This window comes from Caretta caretta, chromosome 5 (assembly GCF_965140235.1).
Source record: "Caretta caretta isolate rCarCar2 chromosome 5, rCarCar1.hap1, whole genome shotgun sequence".
Taxonomy (NCBI): Eukaryota; Metazoa; Chordata; order Testudines; family Cheloniidae; genus Caretta; species Caretta caretta.
In genome coordinates, this window is record NC_134210.1 from 40,370,096 (window position 1) to 40,397,458 (window position 27,363).

The 27,363-nt window shown below is 42.7% G+C and overlaps 1 protein-coding gene across 7 annotated transcripts in view; it reads left to right on the forward strand.

Moving 5' to 3' along the window:
• The window catches only part of IPO11 (importin 11), a 297,412-nt gene that overhangs the window by 132,282 nt on the left and 137,767 nt on the right, over positions 1–27,363 (forward strand). For all 7 annotated transcript variants that reach the window (XM_048851650.2, XM_048851646.2, XM_048851648.2 and 4 more), the window contains 2 exons: positions 1,630–1,745; positions 3,089–3,165. In XM_048851650.2, the coding sequence (XP_048707607.1) occupies positions 1,630–1,745; positions 3,089–3,165 (193 nt within the window). The remainder of the gene's footprint in view (positions 1–1,629; positions 1,746–3,088; positions 3,166–27,363) is intronic.

Here is a 27,363-nt window from a genome sequence, read left to right on the forward strand (position 1 = left end):
ATAGTCAAAGAAAGGAACTGTTGAGATAGAGTTAAGGTTGAGAGTACAATGCAGTAATTTAGGGTGAAATATGTTACAGGCAAGGTATAATTATTACAAAAACAAGAATTCACCCAGGAATTTCTGAGATAAAATTAAAGCATAAAATAAATCCAAACATTAGCTTATGGAAATGGAGAGTTACTATATCAAACTTCCTTAATTCTGCTCCGTAGTGAGAATATACAATAACCATGTTTTAAAATTAAGGCATGTTAGTCCCAGATTAGATTAAATTGATTTTAAAGATGTGTTAGGTTGTGTGGTGTGTTTTCTGTGCCTAATAGCTACAAGTAGAGGTCGTTCTTTATATTAGTTATTAGAAAAATCACTGTCGCCATAAATATGAATCCTTGTTAGAAGAATTTGTATTATTCCTGTTTCAAGAACATTTCAAAAGCTTCAAGGTGTGATAAAATCCACAAAGTAAATTTTAACAGCTTTCCCTGTTTTAAAATTTTGTATCCTCTTGTTTCCATTAAGTATTTATAGGCTCCATCTGTGCTACTCTAAAGTTTTTCTAGAGAAAGCATGATTGACATTGAAATGATTTTAAAATGTGTATACTCTTTATAATCAGTTTTTCAAACTTTTCATAATTTTACTGTCCTCTAAATATTTGAAGAGGGATCAGGAGTGATATAATAATTATATTTACTTGCTGTGTACAATTGATATATTTTAGTTTGTATATCATTAGTCATATACACCTGTACCCCGATATAATTCTGTCCTCGGGAGCCAAAAAATCTTGCCATGTTATATCGAACTTGCTTTCATCCACTGGAGCACTCAGCTCCCCTCTTTCCCCCCCGGAGCACTGCTTTACAGCATTATATCCGAATTCGTGTTATATCGGGTCGCGTTATATCGGGTCGCATTATATCGGGTTAAAGGTGTAGTTCCAAAGTCTGGTTTGAGATCCTTCTGCTGATGCTGCTCTAGCAAGCCCCAGAACCTGTCTTAGGCCTTATCCTCTAAACAGTGATATAGGCTGTTTAGAGGATAAGTGGTGGTGGGATTCCTGACTCAGGCGATTAACTGCAGAGGGATATATGGATGGTAGGACTTAGATGGAAGGTGCTGTGAAACCCCAGCCTCTCTTCCTTGCCAATCCATTAGTTTTTATTTTCTCATATGTTCACCTCAAAGAGAAGAGAACAGGCCATCCCCAAATGCTGCTGCTTCTACTATCCCAGTGGGTTTAAAGATTAAACCTGAATGGGTCTAAAGACAAATCTTAATCAGTTTTCCCTAAGTAGTGAAAGTCTAAATTGGTTTGCTGACGTGTCTGTTGCCCAAGACATTTTAAAGTGTGTGGTTTTATATATATGTGCTCTAGTGTAATATGTGGCATAAAAATGTAGCGACTGTGTGTGCTAGGCTTATGGTTTTATTTTTAGTGCCAGTATGCTAGAATTTATTGTGTTCCATTACTAATTGTAAAAAATGAAATCCAGCTGACTTCGTTGGTGTAATGAGTAATGGTAGAAAATAGGTGTGGCCTAAAAAGAAAATATCTTGAATTTTCTGTTTCAGATCAGATTTTTTTTAAATTGTTTTACGTTCTTTTGTTTATTCCTCCTGCAGGGATTAGGAGCAGAGAGCAAGAACCTCTACCCTTTCCTACTTCCAATTATTCAGCTAAGTACAGATGTTTCCCAGCCTCCACATGTTTATCTTCTGGAAGATGGCTTGGAATTATGGTAAGTGGAAGAACTTTGCTCAGCAGATATTTTTTTATTTTTTTTCTTATTTTCCCCAAGAGAAGAGAACAGTGCACATTAACATTTCTATCACTATTACAAAAAAAAAGACTTGCTTAGAAACATATATGTAATATGTACACTAAACTGACCATGTGGCAAGCTCAGATTTGGGATCAAGCAAACTATGGACTATTGGTGCTTTGACCAGTGGAGGAGATGCTAAGTTTTAAGGGGTGAAATACAGGTTAATAATTTTTAAGAACTCCTGCTGTCTGTTGAATGAATTAATGTTAAAAAAAAACAAAAAACCCTCAGTAACCGGGTTTACTGGGAAGAATGAGTTGCTGATAATATCAGAGGTAGATAAAATTCTAAAGACAGAAAATAGTGATTCAAGCTGAATTACTGCCCTCCTCTGTAGTGAGAGGTTCCTATGGCATAAATTGGCATCCCAATTACAAACCACATATGCCAGTCTCTAAACAAGCTTTTTTATCTATAACAAACAGTAAGTTTAAAAACATTTTTTATGGGAGTACTGGATGCAGTAATCGTGAAACATAGGGTGCTTGATGCTGTTTCTAAGTCAAGTGCCATAATACCCTTTCAGTTTACCAATTCATGGGTCTTGGACATTTTATAGCAGTGCTGGTGTTGGGAACAATCCAGAAGGTTTGACTGTCTGAGCATGTAGTGTTTTTTTAATCATGTGCTTTGCTTATATACATAATGAGAAATTTCATTGATTTTTGTATCCACAGGAATTATAAATTGGAACATAGAATGATGAATGTAGTCTGCTCTCACCTGATTGTCACCAATGCAGGATATTACACCTCAGAACAACGATATTTTGAGGGGATAAGGAGACATTTCTGTAGCATGGGTTTCTTTAACTGGTGACTCTTTGAAATTTCTTAGAGGTCTAGAATGCTACTATGTTGTCTTGATGCATGTAGCATGCAACTTTATCCACCTTACCTGCACTCTGCCCATTAATCCCCCTCCCATGTGGATACTTTGAACATTCCAAACTGCTGAGCAGCTTCAAACAGTCGTCATTTAAAAACAAAAATAGAGAGGCATAAAAATGTTTCCTTCTTTCCCCCATTCTTTGGAGATGACAGAACAAGCAAGTATTCCACAGACCAGCAGTGTGGGAAATACTCTTGAAAGATAATCATTTCAAATAATTGTGGCATTCTTCATTTGGAGAGATTTTATATCGATACTAGAAGATTACAATATTTTTACACCTGTCAAAATTGTTCCTCTTATCATGTTTATTATGTGAAACAGGGAACTAAATATAACCAGTGTTGTATTTAATCTACTCTTAGGTTAGTGACATTGGAGAATAGCCCTTGTCTTACTCCTGAGCTGCTGCGAATCTTTCAGAATATGTCTGCCCTTCTTGGTGAGTCTTCATAATAAGGATTCTGTTTTCTATACTAACAACGTTGTTCATGTTCTATTAATAAGATAACTAAGGCCGTAAGAAGTTGAGATATCAAAATTCTTACTATTCAAAATGCTTGAACAAGCTTTGAGTGACTTAAAGAATTTCCCATTTTCTTGCACCCTGATTGTGTTTAAATCAATCAACATTTTAAGTGCTTTGTACTTAAAAAGGCAAAGAAACAAACTGCAGATGATGCTTTTTATTAATGGACTGTTTCCTAGTTAAAGACAAAGGGCGACATTCTGGAGCAGTTGAAGTCAATTGGAGATTTGCCATTGACTTCAATGGGTCCAAAATTTCATCCAAAATATTTGCTGGTTGGTAGGCTAATTTTGATAGGTATTGCTGCACAAATATCCGTTTATTCTCCATGGTGTAATTTGTATTTATGAGGCTGTATGTTCTTGGAGACATATGTTTCACAAAAGATTCCGTGGGTCTTATGTTTGGAGACTATGTGATGTATATTCATACATGCAGTGTGAGTGCTTTTAAAATGTAGAACTAACTGAAGTTGCTTAGCAACTGAATGTTACTTGACAATTAATTTTGGAAATATAATTCAGCTATATATAGTTTATTTGCTCACTTATTGCAAAAAAAAAAAAATCAACTGAGTTGGACTTCATAGTGTTCCATCAAGACTGCACAGTCACTGATTTTATAAAAGCCCCTCAAAGCTTAACACCAAATCAAATAATAACATTGCGTTTGTGTGTAGAGAATAGCTGACTATTCTACTTGCTTAATCAGATAATAATCCTACTTACTACTCAGGAGAACATAAAGAATTAATGGCTCCATTCCAAATCATTAATATTCAGGTAGTAAATTTTCAAATTATATGTGTGTGTGTGCGTGTGTGTGTGTCTTGAAGTAAGTTATCCAATCAGGCAGTAATGTCATGGATGGGGTAGGTTTGTATGTGTGTCAGTGAAATATAACTTCTTGCTGAAACTTTAAGGGGTTCAGTCCTTAGGAAATGGATTTTCTTCACCTTTTTGTATAACTCTTTTGAGAATTTAAAAATACTGCAGTAATTTTTAGAGAGAGAAGGTGGTTGAGATAATATCTTTTATTGGACCAACTTATGCTGGTGAGAGAGACAAGCTTTTGAGCTTTTACAGAACTCTTCTTCAGGTCTGGGAAACTTACTGAGGTCTGGTCTACACTACAGATGTATATGGGTATAACTATGTTGCTCAGGAGTGTGAAAAACCCACACCTCTGAGCGACATAGTTATACTGACCTAACCCCATGGCATAGACAGCATGTTGGCTGGAGAAGGTCTCCTTCCGACATAACTACAGCCTCTCGGGGAGGTGAGTACACCCATAGGGGAGGATTAACTATGCTGACAGGAGAGCTCTCTCCTGACAGTGTAGATTGTCTTCATTAAAGCGCTGCAAAAGCACAGCTGCACTGATGCAAAGTTTTAAGTGTAGACTTGCCCTTAGAGTGTCACAGCTAAACACAAGGTGGAATGGATTGTTTGCCATAAGTAGTTAACATACATTTCAAGGAACCATTCAAGGTGAAGTGGCCCATTAACACCCCTCTAGTAATAGGGAGAAAAGGAAGGTGGAGGGTAAACAGCTGGAAGGGGAGTTGTTTGTGGGTTATACATAGGGCCTACCAAATTCATGGTTTGTTTTGGTCAATTTCACAGTCCTAGGATTTTAAAAATCACAAATTTCATGAGTTCAGATATTTAAATCTAACATTTCATGGTGTTGTAACTGTAAGAGTCCTGACCCAACTCTGAAGGCAGCAGCTCAGAAGTAAGGGTGCCATGATAAGGTATTGCCAGACTTACTTCTGCACTGCTAGTGGGTGCTGCCTTCAGAGCTGGGTGCCTGGCCAGCAGCCGCTGCTCTCTGACCACCCAGTTTTAAAGGCAGTGCAGGAGTAAGGGTGGCAATACTGCAACCCCCCTACAATAACATCGCGACCCCCCTCCATGACCCTCTTTTGCGTTGGGACCCCCAGTTTGAGAAATGCTGGTCTTCTCTCCCCCACCCCCACCCCAGTGAAATCTGTATAGTATAGGATAAAAGTACACAAAAGACCAGATATCACGGGGGAGACCAGATTTCACAGTCTGTGACGCATTTTTCACAGCCATGAATTTGGTAGGGCACTAGTTATACATTGTAGTAATAAGCCATAAATCCAGTGTCTCCAGTCAATCCATGATTTTTAGCGTCTAACACAGTTATGAGTTTAAGCCCCCAGGTTTGTCTTTTGAAAGTAATGTACAGATTTCCTTTGAGGATGAAGACTGATGGGTCAGATACAGAGTGATTGTTTTGTGAAAAGTGTTCACCCACAGGTTATGTGGTGTTTTTTTGTGTTTTATCATTTTCCTGTTTGAATCCATTTGAAAGCATATTGTTTGTCTGGTTTCATCCATGTTGCTATTGGGGCATTTAATACAACAGGTATACCACATGTTGTGATAGGCATGTTGTGAGCCCACAGCTGGACCAGGGTCAACTTCCCTTTTGGGGGATGCAGGAGTGTCTGACTTTTTTGGGGGGTGGGAGAATAGTTCAGTGGTTTGAGCATTGGCCTGTTAAACTCAGGGTTGTGAGTTCAATCCCTGAGGGGGCCATTGAGGGATCTGGGGCAAAAACTGGGGATTGGTCCTGCTTTGAGCAGGGGGTTGGACTAGATGACCTCCTGAGGTCCCTTCCACCCTGATATTCTATGATTCTATGTGTTCGACCCATGAGTCTTGAAAGATGTGTTGTGGGGAATGTTGATAATCGTAGCCATGGAGAAGTCTGCAAATTTTGCATCTGTTGTTCTAGCAGGGTCTGGTGCTGTTTTGAGTTGGTGTGTTCTGGTCTGTGCGGAGCTTGCTTCTGATGATGAGCTTGGAGAGGTTGAGGGGTTGTTTGAAGGCTAGAAGAGGGGGTTCAGGAAAGATTTCTTTCAGGATGGGGTCCCCATCGAATACGGGTTGTAGTTGTTTGATACCCCATATGGGTTCCACTGTGGGGTGGTAGGTGACAACTAGGGGTATGCCGTTGGAGCGGGTTTTATTTCTGTACTGAAGCAGGTTCTCTTGGAGTATTTGGATGGCCCATTCCATGATGTGATCTGCTTCTCCGGTGGAATGTCCTTGTTTGGTGAAGGTAGTTTTGCGTGTATTACAACAACACTGTACACAGTAATTTTTGTTACGCAAATATTTCTTTGCTTTCCTTTAATTATTTTCTGCACTTTTATGTGCTTTTGGAAATGGATGAACTAATTGCTATAGCAAATGGATTTTTCAGAAGAATAATTTTAAATCATAAAAGAAAATGTAGAAGTTAACATTTCTGAATTGGTCATGACCATTTATCATATTTTCTAAGATTAATTTCAGTACTTCGTATTTTATTATGAAGGTTGATGAGATGTGTTCCTTATAGTAGGCAGGCTTAACGTAGTCCCTCTCCTATGATCTTCCCATGTATCTTAATACTAATGACTGAAATTGTGCTTCAAGGAAAAGTACTGCAATTACAAAGAGCCAAGGTTTTGTAGATGGTTCACTATTTAACTTCAGATTTACATGTCCACCATCTTTGTAATTGCTAGACGCTTCCTGTTAATCTTCCTTCTGTATCTTTTGAACATCTCTTTTTGGGTATAAATTTGGTAACATAGTATTGTCGAAGTGGTCTTGATTTTCATAGTTATCCTACATTGCCCTTCCACGTATCTTAAATTCAGAGATTACCCGTGTTTTTTCTCAGTCATACGTCTACATTAGATGGAGGGAAGTAACAGGTATGGAATGAGCAGCTCATACCTTCGTACACGCTCCTAATAATTGTTAAGAAATCTATATTTGTGATGCCTGCCTTATTTTAAGAATTTACCCCAGAACATACTGATGCTTCTCTTTGGAAGAATTCAAGTTGGAGAGGAAATTCTTTAAATATGTACTTAAATGCCACAGTTAAAATTAAGCAGAGCTAACTTTATGCTTTGGGTCTACAGTAATTAATTTCATATTTTTATTAAGATTTTATTTTGATACTGTTTACCACCCTACCAAAAACAACACCACCAGCAGCTAAATAACTGTGCAACAAAAATAAGATAAATCTCCCACTTTCCGTATGCAACCCTTAGGCAATATTTACTTTTGTAAGCAGCTTTCTGAGAAAGAAGTTCCGTTGAGCTTGTTCTCATGTCAACACGTTTTGGTCGCTGTAAAACAAAATGGGGAGTGCTTTCTACAGGAAAGAGACCTTCATGCAGAGCATCCTGCCAGCAGCCCACTATTGTTTACGTCACGGGGAGTGTAACAGCAATACCACCACAGATTTCAACTATGGCAGTACAGCATGAGGTGAGAGATTGTATCTCAGGTAGGATGGTGCTATAGGGTCTTATAGATCTAAACCAACACCTTAAATTACGCCCAGAAACTCACAGCCAGCCAGTACAGATCATGGACCACTGGTTCAGTATATTTGTAGCAGGACACTTCACTTGAAATTCACTTCTGAATGGGCTTTAGGTATAGCCCCACAAAGAGCAAAATAATTAAATCCATATTGTATTGAGAATCAGTGCCACATTCAACAATTTGATGAAAGTTCTCAGCTGAAGTTTCAATGTTTTGCTCAAGTTGTTGTCAATCATCTGGTGGAAAGGAGTTCGATGTGCTTCAGCAATGATCTTTTAGAATTCAGGACTTTGTTTAAAAAATGTCATAACCATCAGGCGAGAGTAGCCATTACTAGTCATAAAAACAAATATGGCTTTGACTTGACTATATGCAAATATTATTTTTGCATCAACTTATTATGGAGTGTAATGCTTTTCTTTAGGCAAACAAAAGTGTTTTCCCTGATGGTGGGAGGGGAAGGTAAGCAATTAGACTCTTTAGTTCAACAAATTTTCTATTCCATGTTAAAATGCACTTAATTAATAAAACCACCTAATGGAAGCTAGACCTTGTGGCTAAAAGCCTTCAGACTTTCTGCTCCTTGTTATTCAAAAGGAGAACCCACAATAACTCTGAAAACAAATGGTTGTAGAAAATAATGAACAAGGATGTGGCTTGGAATTCTTGATGAAATCACTAGGAAAGGTCAAGTCCCCAATCCAGGAATTTCCTGAAACATTCCAGTCGACTGAGCTATGGAGCATCTCTAGGACATCGGAGCACTGGAGAAAAGTGCTTAGGAAGGAAAGAATCATAGAATATAGAATATAAGGGTTGGAAGGGACCCCAGAAGGTCATCTAGTCCAACCCCCTGCTCGAAGCAGGACCAATTCCCAGTTAAATCATCCCAGCCAGGGCTTTGTCAAGCCTGACCTTAAAAACCTCTAAGGAAGGAGATTCTACCACCTCCCTAGGTAACGCATTCCAGTGTTTCACCACCCTCTTAGTGAAAAAGTTTTTCCTAATATCCAATCTAAACCTCCCCCACTGCAGCTTGAGACCATTACTCCTCGTTCTGTCATCTGCTACCATTGAGAACAGTCTAGAGCCATCCTCTTTGGAACCCCCTTTCAGGTAGTTGAAAGCAGCTATCAAATCCCCCCTCATTCTTCTCTTCTGCAGGCTAAACAATCCCAGCTCCCTCAGCCTCTCCTCATAACTCATGTGTTATGAAAGGTTCATCCTGGTTGTATTTCATCATCTTTATGGGTTTCAAGACATCTTGGGCACTGCTATTCACAACATACCATCCTCAAGACTGAAACTCTGCCTACAGTATTGGCAGCAATATTACCTGAGGAATTCATGTCAGTATATATGACCGAAACCCATTTATCTTTCTCACAGCTAGTATTGGGTATACACATCCATTTCCTATTCTATTCTATTCTATGTATACAAATGTGTCAGTGAAGCAAGTTCTAAATGAGTCAGTGCTAGTTATGCAGGTTCTAGTTCTCTGCAATAGGGCAAATTATAATCCAGAGTCCCATAAATACTACCACCATGCAAGACCTGCTTCAGTTATGGACAGATTTCCATTCAAGCTGAACTTAGCCGCATGATAGCCAAAAGGAAGATCCTGAGATGCAAAAGATGTTCTGGGTGCATAATTGGCTCATTTGTGGCTCCAGAAAGAAATGGCCAGAGTGTACTGTAGGGTATAAAGAGTTAAAATCTAATTGAACATAGGATTAACCAAAGGAAACCACCTGTTCTTCAGCTACCTAATGTCTTTAACTGGGTACAATAAATCCAGTCTATAGAGAATGTTTCACTCTAGTTGCCACTATTCTGGCCAATCCCTGTAGATCCTAATAGTATCCAGGCATTCTCTCCTGCACACACACACCCCCACCCCCTGGCCTTAGGGAGCACTAGCAAGACAAATGAAATTTCATCAAATGTCTGAGATTTCAGTAGACTCTAAAATTCAGTCTACACATGAGATGAAGTGTCCCAGTCACCATATTATGTCTTGTGTGACTTGACAGTGCCTCTTGAAGAGGCAGGATAGAGGATTTTCAGATATAATGACCCCAGAGCTGTTCAAGAAAATGAAGTCCTTCAGCCATCTGGGAAAAAGACTGATTAAGTTCCAAGAGCTACTTTTCCAAAATGATGTGTAACTTGCTTTGGCCAGGGGGATTTCCAGATGGTAAGTGAACACTCCCCTGGCAAAGTCCTGGTGATTATGACCACAGATTCATTGTTAAACGTCTTTTGGCTGTCATCAGGGGGAGGGGGGAAGGCAATATCCAGAATGGATTACAAGTTACCTATTGTACAAGTAATGTAACAATGATGTGACTACATAATTGGAATGTAATGAATTTTTTGAGTTGATGGACACAAGAAATTCCCTTAGTATAGTATCTGGAGTATTGTGTGGGAAATTTCTTTAAAGAAGTATAGAGAGGCAAAGTAGGTGAGGTAATATCTTTTATTGGACCAACTTCTGTTGGAGCGAGAGACAGGCTTTTCTTGAGGTTTGGAAGAGCTCTGTGTGGCTTGAAAGCTTGTTTCTCTCACCAACAGAAGTTGGTCCAATAAAAGATATTGCCTCACCCACCTTGTTTCTCTAATATCTTGGGACTGACATGGCCACAACTACTGCATTTACAGAAGGATATCATTCAGAAAATCTTATTTAGGAGTCAGAGATTTAAAATAAGGTAGAACCTCAACCTTATTACTCAGAGTGTGGAGGAAGAGAATGTAGCGGTAGTAGTATTAACAGAAGCTGTCTTCCTATAAGGTTCTGGAGCAATGGCTTATTCTGCAAACTCTGTAATTCCAGAGCTTGTTTTGATGTGATCCATAGGGCAGAAAGACAAAATTATGTAGGGTATCCATGCCTTATTACCATTTAAGCCCCAAGAGTCTGTATTAGAGTTGTTCCGGGTGTCTGTAAAATATCGTAATCTTATTCTGACTGACCAGGCTTGTTTTGGGGCTAGCAAAAACTGTGCCAGGATCTCTGCAGACAGGATGCTTGAAGACCCAGGATAAAATCCAGACAGAGGAACTCTTTGAGTGGCTTCTTCCTGCCTAGAGTCTGCTAGTCTTGAAACAGTCATGATCATCGCTTTTGGTGAAACTAATCACTTTTCTGGAGAGAGAATGGGTTGACTGTGTGGAGAAGGGTTTGAATTTCAATCCTCCCCCTTAGGTTAGGGAAAGGATCAGGAATTTAGAGTGCTGGACAGAGGGGTTTACTTTGGATTCCACAAATTCTGTTCGGTCCACGTTCTGAAATGTTTCTCCCGCTTTCCTATCTTTTAGAACATTGAGTCATGTTCTGTTCCTAAGCTTTTGTATTCCATGACCTTAGTCAAAAGTCACTTCACCCCATGGTATTGTTACACAGGGTTTTCTGAACCCAAAGGTCTTGGTAACTTTATTCTTTGTGAGGCAGTGTCAGGAAATAAATCAATGGGGACACAGCACATTTGTCTGATAGGTAGTTGGTATAAACAGTGCAAACGAGTGTTTTTTCGCTTAAAGCTTTTATTTTATTTAGTCTCAGGCACTTACACATGTCTGCAATAGGTTGTTAGAGCACCCCACATCAATAATTACCAAAATCTGGAGTGGTCTTTAAGTGGGTCTGTCAAGGTTCCTTCCCCACTCTGAACTCTAGGGTACAGATGTGGGGACCTGCATGAAAGACCCCCTAAGCTTATTCTTACCATCTTAGGTTAAAAACTTCCCCAAGGTACAAACTTTGCCTTGTCCTTGAACTGTATGCTGCCACCACCAAGTGTTTTAAACAAAGAACAGGGAAAGAGCCCACTTGGAGACGTCTTCCCCTAAAATATCCCCCCAAACCCTACACCCGCTTTCCTGGGGAAGGCTTGATAAGAATCCTCACCAATTTGTACACGTGAAAACAGACCCAAACGCTTGGATCTTAGGAACAATGAAAAATCAATCAGGTTCTTAAAAGAAGAATTTTAATTAAAGAAAAGGTAAAAGAATCACCTCTGTAAAATCAGGATGGTAAATACCTTACAGGGTAATCAGATTCAAAACATAGAGAATCCCTCTAGGCAAAACCTTAAGTTACAAAAAGACACAAAAACAGGAAAATACATTCTATCCAGCACAGCATATTTTACCAGCCATTAAACAAAAGGAAATCTAATGCATTTCTAGCTAGATTGCTTACTAACTTAACAGGGGTGTAGGACTGCATTCCTGATCTTTTCCCAGCAAAAGCATCACACAAACAGACAAACCCTTTGTCCGTCCGTCCCCCGTCCGTCCCCGATTTGAAAGTATCTTGTCCCCTCATTGGTCATTTTGGGTCAGGTGCCAGCGAGGTTATCTTAGCTTCTTAACCATTTACAGGTGAAAGGGTTTTGTCTCTGGCCAGAAGGGATTTTATAGCACTGTATACAGAAAGGTGGTTACCCTTCCCTTTATATTTACGACAGGGTCAGTGACAGGTTTCTGGTGGCTGGCCTTCCATCTGCTGCTGGGATCTTAAGATATGTCCATGAAGTGTCCACCTAACTCAGACCCTTTATGCATGTTAGTGTTATATAGGTTGTCAATCAAAAAACAACAACACATTAAGCAAGAGTTAAGCAAGAAGTTTCCAGTCATGAGTTGAACAGATATGTTTTTGCAGAGTCTGCAGTCTTGTGGGCCCCGACAAACACACACCAGAAGTCAAATATAAACCGACTTTGTATTTTTCAAAGCTGCATACTTGAGCTGTTTAAAAAAAAGCCCAATAGGATGACACAGGGTCTTGTGCCTAATTCTTGTGGTAAGTCACCACCCATCCTGGCCTGCCTAATTATGCTAAGGTTGCTGCAAAGGCCTACTAGCTTAGCTGTTTTTGGCAATAAATGTAGTAACCAATGTTCCAGTTATTGTCAGTGGCCTAGGCCATTTCCTGGACTGTCAAAATAATCCCCTACAGTAGAAGTGCTCATGGATCTAGCCACTGTGTGCATCCTATTAACTGTCTATCCAAAATCTGTCTGATTATGTATACTAAGCTCAAAATTGAAGAATTTCAACCTGTTAAAGGTATTGTAGAGAAAGGTGGTGATATAGGGTTCCTCCCGTATTTGATCTGTTGTGGTCTTTGTCCCATTTGTTCACTATTAATTGATGACATTACCCTTGTCAAGCTACATGACTTTAGCTGTAAAAATGATATGGATGGACAGGGTTCATGTCATGATGTTGTATGCTCTGTGAAGAGTGTTGTCTTCATACCTGTTTGTGACACTCTATAGCTTGGGGGAGCCACCCTGTAACCCCCATATTCATCACTTACGTGTAGCATGCCATGCCGTACAAGGTATCATGTGATGTAAGCATGCCATGTAAGGTATCATGGGAAAGGTTATGATCTGCTGAAAGCCATTATTCTATCTAACTATGTATATCATTAGTGCTTATGAAGTTATGAGATTGTATTGTATGGTTATTAAAATATGCTGTGAGTTGGGGAATTGCCCAGATATTAGCTCCGCAGAGACAACAACAATGGAGGTAACCAGCACCCAGGCGGGTATCAAACAACCATCAACACCCATTGTCCAACAAGGGAGTTACAATTCAATGACTCACTTGTACAAGGCCACACCAGGGGAATTACTCAGCGTTGCCTGGTGACTCAGAAGCACCCATCAGACGTGCCTGGACTTGTGTTCTCCAAACACATGGAATGAGGATATAAAATAGAGGACAGAGGCCTCGTGGTTTATCCTTTCTCCTCTGCCACCTACGCTGAAGACAACGAGAACACTGGAGCTGAGGAAACTGGTCCCTAGGCTAACAGGGAGAGGCTGCATACAAAAGACTGTAACCAACCTGCGGTATCGGTGGGGTGAGAAAAACTGCTTAGTCTAGATATTGCTTAGTATAGATATTACCTAGTCTAATAAGGTTGAGAATTTAGACTGTGTGCTTATCTTTTATTTTCCTTTGGAAACTACTCTGACTTTGCCTATCGCTTATAATCACTTAAAATCTATCTTTTTTACTCAATAAGCTTATTCTAATCCTTACCAGTGAGCTTGACTGAAGTGCTTGGTAAATTTGCTCAGGTTACAAAGGCTGGTATATGTCTACTTTCCATTAATGAAATGGTGAACCAATTAATAAATTTACCGTGCTCAAGAAAGGGTTTTAGCAGTGTAAGATGGTGTATTCCTGTGGTACAGTGCTGGGAGCTGGAGGGATTTGGCTGGTGCCTTTCTCTGTTTGATTCGTAAGTAGCGCTGGGAGCATTCATGCAATCTAGGTGGGTGCGGGTTTTCACATGCAGTTGTACTGAGTGGTAACAGCACTTGGAGGGATTGTGAGAGACAACTCAGAATAGTGAGTTAAGGGGGCACAGTGGTACCAGAGTCCTAGATTGCCCCCCATTGATCCCATCACACTGTTACAGTTTTGGAGTAGAAAGATACAGTGTTGATCATTAGTAGCTTGTTTATAGAGGATAAGCCACTGAGAATCTGAGGTGGGAATGGCTGCATCTGGCTCCTAGGATTATGCAGTACTTATTCTCAAAGTCCTTAGAGACAGAAACTATCCTGATTTAATCCCAGGATATCGTCAAGCAAGTAGAATGTTACTGTGGATTGATCAGGAGTCTGCCTCTCTTAAATGCACTTTGGCTTCCAAACCAGAAGAGGTAATAGGTCTGACAATGATATCCCAGAGCCTGTTCTGATGATTGGTTTCAGAGGAACAGCCGTGTTAGTCTGTATTCGCAAAAAGAAAAGGAGTACTTGTGGCACCTTAGAGACTAACCAATTTATTTGAGCATGAGCTTTCGTGAGCTACAGCTCACTTCATCAGATGCATACCGTTGAAACTGTTATTGTTATTGTTATCCTCCTACTCTTCTAGAGCGTCCGCTGATATCTTACATAATTTATCTGATCCTGAAGGTGATTCATAGTTTGTAGGACCAATTTTAGTAATGTGGTAGCATTGATCTTCTTCGAGTAGTGTCCCTATGGGTGCTCCACTGTAGGTGTATGCGTGCCCCTGCGCCTCTAATTGGAGATTTTTGGTAGTAGTGTCCTGTTGAGCCCGGGCATGTGGTTTGCCTCCAGGCTATTTAGCACTGCACAGGCAAACCCTGCCCCCGTCTTCCTTCTCTACCACTTTGGCCTCAGACTGAATGAGCAGTTGTCCCTTCCTTATCTGTGTTATTAGCATAAGTAGTGTTTGTTTATTTTGTTCTCCTTTGTTCTCCTTAAAAGTAGGTAGGCTAGTGTGTGTTTATTTTATTTTTATTCCTTTGGGTTAAAAAAAAGAAAAGAAGAAGAAGAGCTAGAGAGAGAAAGGAAAAGAACTTCAGTTTCCTGCCCTGTCTGGGGGCATTTCCCTTACCACCCCACCCCACCCCCCCAGACATCTGTAGACTCATCATTTTTTATTTTCAGTTTAAAAAAAAAACAAAACTAGACACCACCTTCTGCATTTCTCCCTGCTAGAGGATGACACCCCCCTGCCCAGGAGCTTGCCTGGCTCTCTCTGCTCCAAGTGGTGCCTCTCTTGCCCGGAGTCAGTTCCTGTAATGGCCAGACACTCTCACTGTGCCTGGGAGAGCCTCACAGAAGTGCTTTACCTGCAACAGCTAAAACGGCAGCCTCACAAGAGCTGGGAGCTGAAGTTAAAACTCCTCCCTATGGAGAAAACACTTCAGTCTGCAGGGGACTCCAGTGGGTGCTGACCCCGGATCGTCCCCGTCCCTGAAGCCTTCACTTCAAAAGGGGTCGAGTCGTGAAGAGGAGAAGAAGAAGTGGGGGGAAGCCACCAGCAGACTCCCCCTGGAAAGGCTCATAAAAAGAGCTCCTCCAAGCTACTGGCCAGCCAGAGGGGTTCCCCAGTGCGGCCATATTGGCACCGATCCCAGTGCATGGGTTCTGACTAGCTGGCCAGCCAGTGGGGCTCCCCAGAGCGGCCACTTCAGTATGACGACACCAGCAGCTCTGAAGCACCTCACCGATAAGGGGCCCCCTGCTGTGAGTTCTGCTGGGGCACCTGCACCACAGCTGTGAAGCAGGCACCCGAAAAGGGGTCTCCTGCTGTGAGCTCTGCTGCCCCACCATCCACAGGGCACTGAGGGGCTTCAGGAGTCAGGCTCTCAGGCAATGGTACTGCCCTCTAAGGAGAGGGGACAATTACCATATCATCTCTAAAAAGAGTGGCACAGAGAAACCCTTTGGTACCAGGTGCAACAAAACTCCCATCTAGGAAGTGTTCTGTACCTTCCCAACCATCGATACTGACAACATACTACAGACGCTCCTCTGAGGTACCATGTGAGCCCATGGTAACACACGTGCTCTGATACTCTGGAGACCTGTGGCCTCAGTACCCAGGGAGAGAGAATTACCGTACCATCTCTAAAATAGTGGCGCCAACAAACTTTCTGTACTGGGCACAACCAAATTCTCATTTAGGGAGTGCTCTGCCCAACTATCGGTACTGACAACGTACCACGCACATTCCTTTGTGGTACCAAATGAACCCATGGTACTGCATGAGCTCTGGTTACCTGGAGACCTGATGATTGGGGAAGAACTGCAATCCCCATTACTTGGTACCAGGACCTTGGTATCGAGCACATCCTGGCACCCAGAATCACTCTTGGCACCGGGCTGTATACTGCCAATACCCCAGTCGGCACCACCCTTACCCACTGAAGAATCTGACACTGGCCAGGAGGAGATCATTTCCCTGGCCCTCATCGTGGCTCACCGTCACACTACAAGGGTCCTCCCCAATTCCATCAAGCCAACCTACAATCACGGTAGGGGCCCCCTGAGGTATGCCCACCACCCATGCCCGTCTTCCCCCCCCCCCCAAGGCCATATTGTAATTCTTGGGTGACATACACACACGTGTTGTGACCATCCCCAGTGTCTCTCAGGGAGAGTCCACCAGATGATTTGCTACAGCCTGGCTGTCCAGAACACCTGAGTCAGCGCAGGAGGAAACTTTTCAGAACAGGAAAAAGAACCTGAAAAAGAAGCGACCCCTCCAGCACACTTCTCCTCATCTCTCCCAGACGAGACTGTTCTCCCCAGGCCTCATCACTAAGTGAAGATTTTAAGAACTTTCTCGATGTTACCAAGAGGGCTGCAGATGAGCTGCAGATTCCCCTACAGGAGGTGACAGATACATATCACAAGTTGGTGGAAATTCTGCATACCACCTTCTCATCTAGAACTGTCCTCCCAATTAATGAGGCGGTTCTAGATCCTATCAAAGACATCTGGCGGACACCAGCTTCCATTGCACCAACCAGCAACAGAGTGTAAAAAACAAACAACCAAACCAAACAAAAACAAAAACAAAAAACAAAAAAACCCTACATCTCTACCCAAAGAGGCAGACTTTGTTTTCAACATCATAGTGGATGTGGTTAATTCATGAAGCAAGCAACATGATGCCAAGTCAACTCCATATGATCAGGCTTGGCAAGATGGTATATTTGTTGACAACATTACTGTTGAGAGTCATAAATTAACAAACTATCATGGCCAAATACAACTTTATTAATTATGGGAAACCCAGTGTGTTTCTGGAACATTACTGGAAACACAAAAAGAACAGATTCAAGCCATTCTTCGAGATGGTCCGTCAATAGCCAGACTGGTCCCAGAGACAGCACTGGATGTAGCTGTTACAGCTGCCTGCCCAGTCTCCATGACAGTGGCACTGAGGCGGGTTGTGTTGTTTTTGTTTTTTGGGCTACTCCTCTTTAGATTGCCCAAAAAGATACAGACTTCCAGTTTGAAGGGCCAAACTCTTTGATTTCTCTCCCACATCCTGAAAGATTCTCGGACCACATTACACTGCTTAGGAATCTACACTGTGGGACAGAAGAGAAGACATACCTCTCAACCACACCACAGGTCACAGTCTTCTCAATATCCACCATCTCAGTGCTGTTATGAGCCACAGTGTAAGAGGACCAGGGCTCAAAAGTGAGAACAGGCTGCACCCCAGTCCGTGACCTCTCAAACTGTCTCTTATAAGCACTTTTGATGAGCTGGTCGAGGGTCTGAACAATGATACCTTACAGCATCAGCTGCTATCTATACACCTTGAGTCACACCACTCAGAAGTCACCTTGCCCTACTTCACAGCAGTTAGGACCAGCTCTAGAGCAAGGAGATTGATTTCTAGCCGTGAACCTAAAGGGTGCCTACTTCCATATCTCAATACAACCATCATATAGCAGATTTCCTGCTGCTTACCTTTGGGGCAGGATCATTTTCAGTACAGACTGCTCCACACAGGGTATTCTCCAAGGTTCTCTTCATTGTAGCGGCACACTAACCCCAGTACAGTGACTAGACTTTATCAGCACCAACCTTAGTACAGTACAAGCAAGAGCATTCCTCTCGCTACCCACATTCACCACCCTGGGACACGCATCTCCCTAATGCACTGGGAGATCACCTGCACAACCACAAGGTTCAAGACGAATGGCTTGCCACAGAAATGACCTTCCATATCACTCTTTTGGGGCTAAGGGCTATCAGGAGTGCCTGTGCACACTTTCTGCCTTTCATCAAAAACAACACACAAAGGTCATGATGGACTTAATGTGACCTGTATGTTTTGTATAAACCGCCAAGGGGCTTTCCTCCCTCTACAAGACAGCTCTCAAACTTTGGAATTGATGCACCCATCACAATGTGCTCATCTCAGCTGTCTATCTACCAGGGATACAGAATGTCAGAGCCGAGTCTCAGTTGCAATTTTCTCATGACAATGAGTGTGTACTGAATTCAGAGGTGCTTCAAGATATATCCTCCCTTTGGGGAACCCTGCCTATGGATTTCTTCACTACTTAACGGAACAAGAAAGATCCTTGTTAGTGCTCCAGGCCGGCCTGGGGAAACATTCACTGGCAGTTGCCCTCATCTTCCCACAGAGCAGGGCCCACTTGTATGTCTCTTCCCAGTTTCCTACTCTATCCAAGATTCTGTTGAAAATTCAACGAGACAAGGCAAGAGTTATTCTGATTGCCCCTCTTAACCATGACAAGTCTGGCTCCCTTACCTGACACAGATGGCAATATGCCCTCATGTTTCTGTTGAGCCTATCCCTCACCCACTCCCTCAAAACAACGAGCTGACCCTTCACCCCAAACCACGGGTCCTCCACCTCCAGGCTTGGCTCCTTCTTAGTTCCAAGGCTTAGAGGCAGAATGCTCTGACAAGCTGAAGGATGTGTTACAACACAACCAAAAGTTGACCACTCAACGTACTTATCTACAAACTGGAAACTACTCCAAGTTTGTGTCATTTCAAACACACAGACCCAACCTCATCTTTCCTCCCTCTGATTTTGCACTACATTTTAAACTCTCACTCAGCTTCCTTAAGGTTCATCCCGTGGCAAAATCAGCTTCCCACTTTTGCGTAGATTCTTTAAGGGGATTGGGAATCTCTTCCCGCATGGGACACCATCTTCTCCAGCCTGGCACTTTAACCTAGTTCTCAGGGCTTTGATTAGACCTCCCTCTGAGTCCAGGGCAACTTGTTCTCTCCTATACCTGTCCATGAAGACAGCATTACTAATTGCCATCACCTCAGCTAGGCACATAGGAGAAATAGCAGCCCTGATGGCACATCTATTGTTCATGGCCTTTTTTTTTTTTTTTTTTTTTTTTAAGACAAAGTACCTCTAAGGCCATATCCCAAGTTTCTCCCTACTTTCTCTGCACTTTCCATATGAACCAACAGATCCATCTCCCTGTTTTTTCCCAAAACCACATTGTGACAACTGGGAGATAATTGTGCATATGCTAGATATTAGAAGGTCATTAGCATTCTACTTGGACATTCAGGAAATCCCCATAACTCTTCCTTTTGTCCACAGAAAGATCGAAAAGCTCTGTGATATCAGCTCAAAGACTATCCAAATGGGTCTCTAGTTGCATTAATCACTTATCAAGGGTGCAACTTGCTTCCGTCCAGAGTCCATATGCACTCCACGATGTCAGTTTTTACCTGTCAAAGTTTGACTCAGACTCACAATTTATCAGACCACTCTGTTTTATTAGCAAAGCTGCTCTGCTAATACATTTAGAAGTGAGCCCCCCGAGTGGGGCTTGTGTCTTTTAATTTATACAGGTTTTTTTTGGAGAACAAGTTACAGAGAAGTTACAGACAAAAGAAGAAAAAGATTTTAGTCACCACCCTTCGAGATCCCTGAGACCAGTCACGTATCTTCAATTACCTGCCACCCTTAACAATCTCCTTTAACAGCTTTCAGTTAACTTAACTAATTGCCCTTCACACCTTCCATTCTGATGCCTGCTTCTTAGACGTGCTGGCTCTATCTTAATTGCTTCTCCATTCAAAAGCTAACTGTCCCTATGTGTGCTCCCTCAGATACTTTGTAACGTGGTTTGGCATGCCCTCTCATATACAATGTATCCAGCATGTCCCCTTATACAATGTTATACTTCCACATACCTCAGTCACATTCCGTAGGGATACCCCATCTCAGCAATCTATAGAGCAACAACTTGGGCCTCTGCCCATGCTTTTGCAGAACATTATTCAATCACTGAAGATTTTGCTGCTCACACCATCTTCGACCCCACAGTACTCTCTGTAGTAAAAGACTCCACTCCAAAGTCCCAGCCTCCAGTGGTGGGTACTGCTTTGGAGTCACCTATAGCAGAGCACCCATAGGCACACTGCTCAAAGAAGAAGAGGAAGTTACTCACCTTGTGCAGTAATGATGGTTCTTCGAGATGTGTGTCCCTATGGGTGCACCACAACCCGCCCTCCTCCTCTCTACTTCGGAGTTCTCTATAGGGCTCTGTGGTAGAGAAGGAAGTGGGGGGAGAGGGGGTTTCACCCATGCAGTGCTAAATAGCCTCGAGGCAAACCACAAGGGAGGGAGGGCGGGCACATGCGCGGATTCAGCGGGACACTGCTACCAAAAATCTCTGATTAGAGGCGCAGGGACACACATACACCTACAGTGGAGCACCCATAGGGACACACATTTCAAAGAACCATCGTTACTGCACAAGGTGAGTAACTTCCTCTTTTTACACTTTGGTTAGGGTGGGAGAATCATAGAATCATGAAACGAGGAAGCACAGCTGGCAGGACATGGGGAGAGTATCTTTAGATTGTTGTGATCTCTTCTGTAAGAAATGCTTTGAGGTATTCAGTTAAAATATAGGGGTTTTTGTAGCATTTTTCATCTGAAAGTAAAAGAAGTTGAGGTCACCTAAGGTACAAACAATCCTTTGTTAACAGAGGTACCTGTGTATTCAGTGGGGTCATGGGACCCAGCAGAATAAGGGACTTGGTAGGGGCAGAGAGACTGGGTGCCTAAAAATTCAGGGATTTCAGTGATCTAGAAAAGCCTCCCTTTTCGGTCTCTGAACACAGGAGCAGTGAACATGTCCACATCAGGCACATGGAGAGTTGTGTGTTGCTCTTGGTTGGGAGAATACGTGTATTGGTCAGTTAAGTTGGGCAGAGGATGAAATACATATCAATCATAGGCAAGTGCAATAGTTATGATTGCCAGTAGGGGCTACAGTTAGTGCACTGGTTTCAGAGTAACAGCCGTGTTAGTCTGTATTCGCAAAAAGAAAAGGAGTACTTGTGACACCTTAGAGACTAACCAATTTATTTGAGCATGAGCTTTCGTGAGCTACAGCTCACTTCATCGGATGCATACTGTGGAAACTGCAGAAGACATTATATACACAGAGACCATGAAACAATACCTCCTCCCACCCCACTCTCCTGCTGGTAATAGCTTATCTAAAGTGATCATCAAGTTGGGCCACACACACACACAAACTCACTCTCCTGCTGGTAATAGCTCATCCAAAGTGCACTGTTGAGCTGGTGGATCAGAATTCTGCCAGTGAAAGAGAGTTGCACTTTTGGCTGCAGCAATATAGAAAGAGGGGAGACAGAAATTGCTAGGGTCAGGGAGAAGGGCTGTGAGAGAGAAAGGAGGGAAGATAGGACTTGTTTGCTGGAATCTGGAGGGCCAATCTTCTGATTGAGACTAACACCTCTGAGTTGTCTCTCCTTTCTCTTGGTGTAACAGGGAGGTGACTCCTTGTCTCCTTTCCTTATCTTTTTTTCTGTCGTGTCGTCTTTTTCTTCTTTTCCTTTGTCCTTTCTGTTCTTTGTGGAAGAATCAGAAACAGTGTGGAGAAGGCTGGAGAGAGCTACACCACATTATTCGTGGTTCCAGTCTGATGGGGGAAAAGGCTGGTGGGGAGCATGATGTAATGATTTCCTGTTTGTAGGAAGATGAAGAGAAGACAATGGCATAGAATCAGTGATAAGTAATTTTCTCATATCAAAGGTCTCAGCTGAAATTGATGTGATTTTACTGTTAAGCAGTATGTCTGTGAGACTCATGTTTATAGACAGAGTGAATTTGTGTGGGGGGGTGGAGGGCGAGAAAACCTGGATTTGTGCTGGAAATGGCCCACCTGTTGATCACTTTAGATAAGCTATTACCAGCAGGACAGTGGGGTGGGAGGAGGTATTGTTTCATATTCTCTGTGTGTATATAAAGTCTGCTGCAGTTTCCACGGTATACATCTGATGAAGTGAGCTGTAGCTCACGAAAGCTCATGCTCAAATAAATTGGTTAGTCTCTAAGGTGCCACAAGTACTCCTTTTCTTTTTGCGAATACAGACTAACACGGCTGTTCCTCTGAAACCTGTCATATAGACAGAATGACACCCGCTTTTGACTCCTTGGGATGGGGGCATACTTGACTGTGTTTTGCCTCTGTGAGTCCTGTCATCTTATTCATGTCGCTGCTCTTGGGAAATATGTTTGCCTATATTATAAGGCAAGGTGGACATAGAATGAATAACTAAGAAGATGTTGTATCTTCTTGCATGTGTTCCAGTTGTTCTAGTGTATCTACATTTTCACATACCACACTGATAATATGTTAGCAGTGAGTCCAACATTTAACCCTTGAAATACTAGTAGCATTAGACTTTCAGTGCAAGTAGCACTACTGTTCACCTCCAGTGGAACAGTGGTGACTTGTATTTTATTCTATGTAGGTTGTTGTGCTAAGGCACTGTCCCACAGCTTGAAATTAACTACTGTAGGGGTTACTGATGAGATTAAGTTTGGGAATCCAGAGGAAGTGATAAGTTTCAAACTGGACCCCCTGTCAAGCACTAGTTGAGAAAGAGAGGTTTCACTGAGCTAATGGAAGCTCCTATTTGTTGCTGTAAATAGTGAGGGTCATTATCACTAATGATTAAACTTCAAAGTTCGGATGATCACACTTCTCTTAATGACACTAAAGGGATTTAGGAAAGATATTGCATTATTTCTGGCTTGCAGACTCAAGAAAACAAATATGCATTGATTTACATGTCAAGAATTTCTTAACTATAGGTGGCCTTTATCTGTTTTTCTTTAAATTAAAGTTTACTTTTTTCTCACTGAAAAATCTGTAGACAGACCTGTTTCTGAGATTCTCCACTTTCCTTGAGGAAGATGCAGGGAAAACATCTCCTATCTCTTTGCTTCTCCTCATGATATATTTGTGTGTATGTCTGTGTATTTATAACTTATAGTGTGTGATAGTTTTCAGTAGTCATTTCATGTAATTGCTGTGAAAAATAATTACCAGGATTTTATATGGCTGTCCAATTGAATCAGTGCACATGTTTCCTTGTATTAACAAATAAAACAGCTTTGACAGAGAAGATTAAGGACACATTGATACAGTGCATATACCATCTTACTATATATTTGACAGTTCAGACTGAAGGAATGAACAGGTAGAGCAAATGAACTGTTTTTCTTGAAACTGCCCATTTTGAATGTGAAACTGATGTTTTCCCCAACTTTCTTGCTTTTCTTTGTTTTCAGATAAATTGAAATGAAGAAAAGTTATTAATATTACTAAGAGTCCTATTCTTGGTCTAAAATTCATTAATTATCTGCTTGGGCAGATAAAAAAACAGTTATCTATCCTTAACAGCTTACAATCAAAATGAAGATAGATTTTTTTCACTCCTATTTCCTACATTGTAGTTCTATTTTTGCCCCTAATTAGATTGAGATTAATAGATTTTTAGGTCCAGAAGGGACTTTCATGATGGTATAGTCTGATGTCCTATAAAACACAGGCCATAGAGTTTCATCTGGTGATTATTGTGTCTGGCCCAACAACTTGTCACTGAACTAAAGCATATCTTTTTGAAAGATTCCAAATGAAGAAAAATTTACACTTCTTCGAGAGAGATGTCCCTGTGGGTGCTCCACTCCAGGTGTTGGTGCGTCCCTGCGCCTTCGCTTGGAGATTTTTACAACGGTAGTTGTGTCGGTCGCGCACGCGCAGAGCCTGCTCCCCGCCCCACACACACACACTCCGAGTGTACCTTAATAGTACGCATGCACAACCAGTCTCCTCAGTTCCTTCTCTACCGTCCTGGCCTGAGACGGAGATCAGCAGACTCGTTAGAGATTTTCTCTCCCTTTGTTACAGTTACCTTTCTAGTTAGTTAGTTGTTACCAGTAGTACTTAGTTACCATTTTTCTATCTTTTCTCTCTTTAAAAAAAAAATAAAAATTCATTTATTCCTGTCAGTGGCAGCCACTTCTGACATGCGTGGCTCCCCAAGCTTTAAGCGCTGCTCTACCTGCAATGATGCCATCCCTCTGTCAGATGGCCATTCAAAATGCATAAAATGTTTGGGGGAGTCCCACATCCACCCAAAATGTGCCCACTGCAGCAAACTTAAATCCAGAGCACGGAAGGACAGGGAGCTGAGGCTAAAACTGCTCCTCCAGAAATCCTTAGGGTCAGCTTCAGACCAAGGCGCTGTCTCCACTACACACCACAGCCCCCCCACCTCAAAGAAAGATAAGAAAACTTAAAAAAAACGGCACCTTCTCTCACCGGCAAAGGGAACTTTGCAGCACAAGCCTTCCCCGGGCAGGTCTACAGCATCCCTCCCCACGCTTCCCCGGCTGAGTACTTTTGACGCTCCAGGCTCCTCCAGCATCACGCAAAACCCGCCTGCGGCTGCAGCGATAGCACAAAACTCCAATGCCGAGGCTTGAGGCTTCCAGTTCCCTGCCTCTCATCTGGCACTGTTCGGCATCGCGACGAAAGCGGTGCTGACACATGGTGGCATACCTGACCCGCCGCAGGCTGTTATTGCTCTCCCGGCACCGACACCCGCTGAGCTGGCCGGCAGTGAAACAATGCTCAGGACACTGGTGCAGAGGAACTTTTCTTCACAGCAGATTCCCCTTGCACAGCCCTCACCTCACAGAGGAGCTCCAGCACCACAATTTAGGGACCTGCTGGTGTCACCTATCCTGCAGTCACCCCTACTTAATGCCTACTTCTCTCCAAATGCTCAGTCAGGGTCCGGACAGCCTTCCTCCAGTGATGAGGAAGCTGGACTGAAGGGGGAATTTTCACCATATCAACCCCACCATCCTCAGCTCCCAATCAATAGAGGCCATAGAAAAATTACCTCATTCTACTCTGAGGATCCTGCCCTGTGGTGCGTAAACCCCTGGATGGCACCACCTATGCCCTTCCCACCACAGTGACAATATTGGTCTCCATGGGCAACTTATCCTCAAGACCACACTTGCTATGCCACCACAGCCAGGCACGACACCTGCCTGGCACCCCCAGCTGATGAACCTGCCACTGACGTAGGAGACCAGGCAGCACCGTCACAACTGCAGGATCAGTCACGACCTGCCTCAAACCCAGTAGACCCAGTTGTAATGCCTGGTGAAGCCTTACTTCCTCCTCCCCCGACATCTTCAATGACTTCTCAAAATTTCAAGACCTTTTAGAAAGAGTTGCCAGTGAATTAAGAATTAACTTGGAGGAGGTTCCTGAACAGCAGCATGAGTTAACGGACATCCTGCAGCCGTCTTCTTCTAGGATTGCATTACCGATCAACGCAGCCCTTTTGGAACCTGCTAAGGCCATCTGGCAGACTTCCTCTGTAAGCCTACCTACCTGTAAACGAGCGGATCGCAAGTACTTCATCCCTTCCAAGGGCTCTGAATTCTTTTTCACTCATCCAGCCCCAAACTCACTGGTAGTAGAAGCAGTTAAACAAAAGTCCTCCACCCCATCCGACAAGGACAGTAAGCGATTACATCTGCTCGGACGTAAAATATACGTATCTTCCACATTACAATTTTGCACAGCTAATTATACTGCCGTTCTGGCAAAATATGACCACAAAAATTACAAAATATGACCACAAATTCATGGACTTTATTGATCATATTCCAGAAGAAAAGAAACAACAATTCACGGCTCTAGTTTCTGAGGGACAGATCATCTCACATACCGCGCTTCAAGCGGCCCTCAATGCAGCCGATACTGCAGCAAGATCCACTGCTACAACTGTGGTCATGTGCCGAGGGTCATGGCTTTCCTCCTCTTCCTTTCCTCGAGAGGTCCAGAATACCATTGAAGATCTTCCCTTCGACGGCGACAAACTCTTTGCCTCCATGACAAACGACGTACTTCATTCAATGAAAGACTCAAGGGCAACTCTCCAGTCTTTAGGGATTGAAACCCCTACAACCAGAAGGTGACAAGACAGATATCAACCTTACCAGCATTCACGGTACCCCATATATACGCAGCAATTCCATAGATCACATAAGCAAGAACAACAGCAACAACACCAGAGACCCAGATACCAGCGTCGCTATCCCAATTCCTCGGCAGCGTCTCAACCCTCTCCAATTAAGAAGCAGATCTGAAGCCTTGGTTGAGGGTTTAGAAAACAACATTCCCATTTCAGTGCTTATACCGCATGTCCCTATTTTTGGACACCATGTACGACCATTCTCCCATCAATGGCAGAACATTACCACTGACAAGTGGGTTATAGAGGTCGTCACTATTGGCTATTCCATCCCTTTCCTATCCTTGCCTCCTACCCATCCACCCTCTCCGTCCCTCTTCAGGGACCCCTTTCACGAGCAACTGCTCCTCCAAGAAGTACAACTTCTCCTTCTGTTGGGAGCAGTGGAACTTGTGCCCAAACAACACAGAGGGAAGTGGTTTTATTCCCATTATTTCTTAACAGAAAAGAAAACCAGGGATGGCGATCGATCCTGGACCTCAGGCGGCTCAACAAATTTATCAAAAAGCAAAAGTTCAAAATGGTTACCCTCACCACCATACTCCCAGCGCTGGAGCAGGGAGATTGGTTTTCAGCCCTCGATCTACAGGACGCCTATTTTTATGTGACTATACAGCTGGCCCACAGATGTTTCCTTCGTTTTAACCTCGGATTGACATATTTTCAATACAGGGTACTACCTAGCCTAGCCTCCCCCCACCCCCACCCCGTGTTTTTTCCAAGCTCCTAGCCATAGTCACTGCCTACCTCAGGAAACAAGGGGTCGTAATATTTCCTTATCTCGATGATTGTCTCCTTGAAGCCTCAATGCTCGACGAAGCACTTCGATTCACACAGCTCACCGTCAATTGTTTCCTATCCCTCGGACTACAAATAAACAAAAACAAATCCACATTATCTCCTACCCAGAACCTGGAGTTCATAGGAGCACATCTTCGATTCCCGGACGGGAATAGCATCTCTCCCACCTGATCGCTTCAACAACATAAAACTATTGGCAATGAGACTTAACAACAGTCCGCAGGTCACCG